The sequence below is a fragment of the Nicotiana attenuata genome, unplaced genomic scaffold (assembly GCF_001879085.1).
Source record: "Nicotiana attenuata strain UT unplaced genomic scaffold, NIATTr2, whole genome shotgun sequence".
NCBI classification, from domain to species: domain Eukaryota; kingdom Viridiplantae; phylum Streptophyta; class Magnoliopsida; order Solanales; family Solanaceae; genus Nicotiana; species Nicotiana attenuata.
In genome coordinates this window covers 28,306-34,642 of record NW_017673902.1, presented here as the reverse complement: position 1 = coordinate 34,642, position 6,337 = coordinate 28,306, and the positions used below count along the sequence as shown (strand labels likewise).

General features: G+C 36.0%; 1 protein-coding gene across 1 annotated transcript; it reads left to right on the top strand.

Moving 5' to 3' along the window:
- The first annotated feature begins 4,719 nt into the window (after nucleotides 1–4,719).
- On the top strand, nucleotides 4,720–6,337 carry LOC109217583. Its single transcript, XM_019381840.1, has 2 exons — nucleotides 4,720–4,820; nucleotides 5,177–6,337. Exons 1-2 carry the CDS (start codon nucleotides 4,767–4,769, stop codon nucleotides 6,119–6,121), a joined length of 999 nt encoding a protein of 332 aa, XP_019237385.1. The 5' UTR covers nucleotides 4,720–4,766; the 3' UTR covers nucleotides 6,122–6,337.

Genomic DNA, 6,337 nt, shown 5'->3' with positions numbered 1-6,337 from the left:
CATTAGTTGTGTGAGGCTCTTTTTTGTTTCACAAATTTGTGTATCCCAATCTTACACTTTTGGGTCCATAAAAATCTTGTTCCACAAAACTGTGAGACAAAAACGATGACTCATATAACTAGTGTCAGTTGTATGAGACACAAAATAAAATTTTTCCTTGAGACGGTTTTGTGAGCCCCACCTAACAGTAGGTCGCTTCTTGCGTCGGCGGCGTACTTTTGAGAATTACTAAACCTTCATATTTAATTGGCAATTAAATGGATGTAAACTCGTCACTTCCATAATCTCCACCACTTTCCTTTAACCCCACTCTTCATACATGAGTTAATTTTACGTATTTTATTTACTGTAATTGTCAAATCAAAGTTATTTTTATAAGTAATTAATTTTATTCGCAATAATAGTAAAATCATAAAGTTTTATGTATTATACTCATAAAGTCACAAAATTATGTTGTGGGATACTCTCTCCGTTACAAAAGGAATGATACTTTTCGGATTTCGAGAGTTAGACGAGTTATTTTTTAATCATAATTTTTTCATAGACTCTTTAAATATTTTAAATTGTCAATTATTGTGACTTACAATACTTTTTATGTAGTTTTCAAATATATAAATTTTATTTTTTTAAAAAAACTTAAAGATTCTATCTAAGGTTGTATGGTGGGCCGGGCCCGGGCCTAAATGGGCTAAACGGGCCTGGGCTTAGCGGTCCCGGGCTCTGGCAGTCCCGGGCTTCGTGGGCTCAACGGGTGGGACCAGCCCGTGACGGGCCTAAGCCCATATGGTCCTGGGCTAAATGGGCCGGGCTCGTGGGCTTAGCGGGCCTAACGGGCTTTTTTTATTTCCGGTTTTTTTTTTTTTAATTTTTTTTATTTAAGGCAATTTCTTGTAAACCATATATGTATGTATATATATAAATTGCTCATATGCATGGCTATATAAATATATGTAGTATATATAATATAGAAATCTAATTATTAAAGTGCTTGACGTAAAAGTAAAATAACAAAACAATAGCAAAACTAAATTGGCATGCATAATAAATTAATAACAAAGTACAACATGAAGCATAAATACGTCTAATAATTTTAAAATAGCACAAATTGTTGAAAAATCTTAAAGACGAATTTGCGGATAAATACCCTCAACACAATACTTTATATGCCTCCTTAAAATGCTTGTGGTACACCCTGAACGAAAATTTAAGACTCTTCCACAGTTCTTGCACTTTAATATTTAGCCTTTTTCATTTTCTTCAAGCACTTCATAGTATTGCGAAACAAATAAGCGCACTCTTTCCGAACGAGGCATGATTTAACTTGAAAATTGAGATTGAGACTTGAAGTCTTGAAAATTGGAGATTGAGAGATTGAGAGAAATTTAGATTGAGAAATGAGTATTGAGTATTGAAATGAAGAAGAGGGAGGGGGGTATTTATAGTGTTAGAGAAGGTTAGTTTTATAAATTGGAAAAAAAAAACCGGCTATTTGTGCAATATGACCGTTGGTGGTCATTGGGGGTGGGGCCCTCATTTTGAAAAATCTTGTTTTGTAGTATATATAGTACTACTTCTTCAAGTATATATAATATATATAGTATACTAGTATAGTATACTATATATAGTATGTTATGTATATATATTCCCTTATATATTTTCTTGTAGTATATATTGTATGTTATGTATATATATTCCATTATATAATTTGTTGTACTATATATTGTATGTTATGTATATATATTCCCTTATATATTTTCTTGTAGTATATATTGTATGTTATGTATATATATTCCCTTATATATTTTCTTGTAGTATATATTGTATGTTATGTATATATATTCCCTTATATATTTTCTTGTAGTATATATTGTATGTTATGTATATATATTATAGCTTATAAATAATTGCAAGTTAAAGACAAAAAAATATTGCAAAGAGATATTCAAGGGCATGTCTTATAATTTTTATTACCAAAAATGGCATATCTTTCTTAGTCTTCTTCCCCCCAATGGAATGAGCACAACAAGGTACTAATACCACCATTAAAAGGAAAAAAAACTAAAGAAGATATGCCAAAGTACAAGTTACACCATAATCTACATTGTATCTCTAACAAATCTCATAAATCCTTCAAGGTTCGGAGGAGGTTCCGTTGGTGGTGGCGGAAAAGAAGATTGTTCATCACCGCTTTCGGGCGAAGCAGCATCCTCCGCAAGTTCCGCTATCATTTCTTCATAAGCTTCGTCTATCTCCAGTTGTGATTCTGCAAGTCCAAAGTTTCTTCTTTCCGAGCGGATCCAATCTCTGAATAGTACTGATTTTTCCAAGCTCTCCCTCATAGACGCTCTATGATCACCTATTTGAAGTCTTGCTTGACTGAAAGCGCTCTCTGATGCAACTGTTGAAGCTTGAATAGATAAAATATCCCGAGCCATCCTTGCAAGAACCGGAAAATGTTTTTCCCTTGTCTTCCACCATTCCAAAAGATCAAAGGTGCCGTCTGGATTCTCCTTTTCAAGTCCCTGCGACAAATAAACTTGAAGCTCATTTAGATGTGAAGTCTCATCAAAATTATCACCTTGAGAACCCCTAAACTCCGTCCAAGATTTAAGTGCTTTTAGGCCCGCAGCTCTTTTAGATGATTGTGAACTAGACGAAGTAGGGGTTGGAATATTTGGCCTAGCATGATCTAACGCAAGTTGGTAAGCATTATAAATTGTTTGCGCATTTATTTTAATTGAGGCTTTTGCCTCTGCAAGTGTAGAAAATTCCTCAACTGAAAGATCTAAAGCCTTATAAATATTTGTGTACCAAAAATGAGGACCTCCTAATTTCATTGTTGGATTTAACAATGCAGCAACACCATAAATAGGGGGGATAGGGAAAAAATATTTTTTAAACTTTTCTTTCATTGCATTTATTTTGTTTTACACCTAGCCTTATTTTTACACCTAGCCTTATTTTGTTCTCTTACTTGAGTAAAAAAATTCCAAACTAATGATGTTTCTAGGCGTTTAGAAGGTTGTCTATTAAAAGTAGGGGTTTCTACAGGTGGGTCGGGCGGGGCATCAGTTGGGTTATTAACAGAACTAGTAGGTGAATCATCTAAATCCGGTTGGGTTTCATCTACATCCTCATTTTCCTCATCATTTTCTAAGATAGTTTGATTAGGATAAAGAGCATTCATAACTTCTTCATTTAATTGTTCACCTTGTGCAACATTATGGCAAAATTCACTATCGGAAAATTGAAAACAAGGGTTATCACTATCAAGAATAATAGGAGCAGCAGGACGGGTAACAGGTCTGGGTCGGGGAGCCGGGGGAAGGGTAGTAGGTTGGAGACTACTTTCACCAATTTTAGCTTTTCCCTTACCACCAAACATTTTTTTCAAAGAAAATGCCATATTAATTACAATTATGCAAACTAAACACACAAAAATATATTCTTAAAACTTAAGAGTTGGAACGAGTTTACCGACTTGCCGAACAACTTCTTGAAAATTGAAAATCGTTGAAGACTTGAAGACTTGAATACTTCAATTCACCAACTTCACAATTTTTCACGAAATTGCAATAATAAAATAAGCAATTATAGAAGAGAAATTAGATATAGATTGAGAGAGATTGATGAATTGGTGAGTAAAAATGAAAGAATGAGGGGGTATTTATAGTTGAGAATTGGGAAAAAGTGTAATTATATAAAGTTTGGGGTTAAAATAAAGTTTGGGGGCCAAATGGCTATTTTTTAAAGTGGCCAACGGATAAATTATGAAGGCCAACGGCTAGATTTTAAAAATCTGACCGTTGGTCTTTTTTAAAAAAAAAAAAAATTTAAAAATAGCCTTTGGAGCCCGTTAGGCCCGGTTGAACCGGCCCAGGCCCGCCTGCCGGTCCCGGGCTCGTGGGCTTAGAGATGAGAACCGGCCCGCGACGGGCCTCTTGCACCATTGGGGACCGGCCCACCAGGACCGGCCCGCCAGAACCGTTTAGCCCGTTAAGACCGCGGGCCCGGTCCGATCCCAATCCCAGCCCGGCCCACCATACAGCATTAATTCTATCTCCGAATTTATGAACAAAATTAATAAATTTGACTATCCAAATCCGAAAAGTATAATTCTTTTTGGAATAAATAGAGTATTAAAGTAGCTTAATTATATTCACAATAATAGTAAAGGCATTATATTTTGCTCATTAAATGACAAGACTTATTCATCAAAGGTGACTTTACGATTATAATAAGAGATAAAATTTTAATATTTAATAAGACAAAAATAATTTTATATCTTTAAGTATTATATAATGATAAAATTCAATAACTTTATTGTGTTTAAAATATAATATTATAGTTTAACTGTTACAATACATATACTATCGTGATTATACGTAAATTAACCTTCCATTTTATATCACCATCATACCTTTATTATTAGACAACAAATCTAGTACTAACATTTATAGTTGTGTAAATGTTGAGTGGATTAAGCTACTTTAAAATGGTAAAAATTTATAATGTTCCGAATGCCTTAGCTGCTGACAATGACAAACTGCAGTTAGGTCGTTAAGACAGCTATTTCACTTTGTAGTTTGTAGTAGAAACGTGGATAGTAATATGCGCTAAAAAAGCAACACGTTTCATTAGCATGAGCGTACGTGGCCTTAAACCGTTTCACCCTTTCCATCAGTATATTTAAAAACTTTATCTTGAATTTTCAGTTTTCTCAACTCAGTCGGTCGTTGCACCTTTCCAAGAACAAAATTTCTGCCATGGGACAAGGCGAGGAATCAAAGACCAGAAATGAACCCAGCGTTGAAGTTCAGGTACATGTCTACTTTTGACTTTGATTTTTCATTATGTAGTTGCAAATATGTCCCACAAGTTCATGATATTAAAAAAAAATTAGTCCAGTGCATGAAGTATCAAATGCAAGATCCGGTTTCGAAAAAGTGTCACACTCTAAGGACGCTGAGGTACACAGAGTATCTTGACTTATTTCATGGCTCGAACTCGTACCTTACAAACTGTAGTCTAACCTTATATTAGTTGATGTTAGTTGATTTCATAGTTCGGAATCGTAACTTATACAGAGATAACTTTATTGTTACTCTAACTTGCCCTTCACAAGTTCAAAGTTCATGACATATGGATGATTAATATCCAAAATTAAATGCTACAGGAAAGAGGAGAAATATTCTTCTTTTACCGACCAAAAGTCGGCAAAGAAGAAGCACATGACCCCAACGATGTCCAACGCCTATACATCGTTCTCCGTCCAGAGTCCGGTGAACACTCCGTCGAAGTCAAACAAGATCCTCATTCCGGCAAGGAAGGTGAAGAGCTCGGTTCTCATACAGACCCCGAAAAACCCAACCGCGACATTTCCTCCGATAAGAAACATTCTGGCGGCGAGGGAGGACATGGAACAGAAGAAGTTAACATTGAGAAGCAGCCATTGCTCCGATTCATTGTAATGGGCAGAAAAAGTCTCCCTGATCCTAGCAAGAAAGCAGGTCACCGTCCTTATTGGGGTTTCGTGGAAATGGTGACAACGAAAATAGACGATGTAAAAGCAGCTCTCAAGGGCGAAGAATATGACACATCAACCAGAGGACACCGTGTAGTTGCACCAGCTAGAGCTGTAGGAGAAGGAATATACCGAATTCTGAGGCACAATCCGGGGAAGAGAATGCATACTCATTTGGTTTACAAGCTTGAATTTCCAGCAGAGGATGAGAAAAATGAACCGCAGGAGGAGCTGAACATAAAGAGAGAAGGGTCATTTCTGATTCAGATCAAGAACCCGGAACAACATGGAAGTGGAAAAACGCAGTTTAGGGGACTTCAGAACAAGAGGAAGGCGACATTTCCAGCACATTTACAAGGTGAATTTGGGCAGCTGAGATACCATCCAGCGGATCCTCCGGATTTTTTGAACTATGAAGGATGTGAGTTTCTGCTGATATCAGCATCTGATGATATAGAAGAGGAGTTGGGGTTGGAACTGAAGACAGAAACTGAAGGAGAAGAAGAAGCAGAACATGATCCGTCTTGTTCGGATTTGGTGAAGACTTTTGGTGAAACTGCTCCTATCCGTGCCCTTCTTAGAGGCACCTGGGTTTGAACTTAGATATAAGTTTTAGATGTAGAAGGGTACTCTGTAAATGGTAGGACTTTTGTAATTAGTATGACAATGTTTCTCAACTTATAGTTTGTTTGACTGTCAATTAGGATGTTTGACAAGTTTTACTGGGTTTACTATTTTGTGTTCCTTGTATTTTATAGGTGGATTCCTTGTTCTGCAATACTTACAAGCTGATAATATGTGTTTTGCAATTTA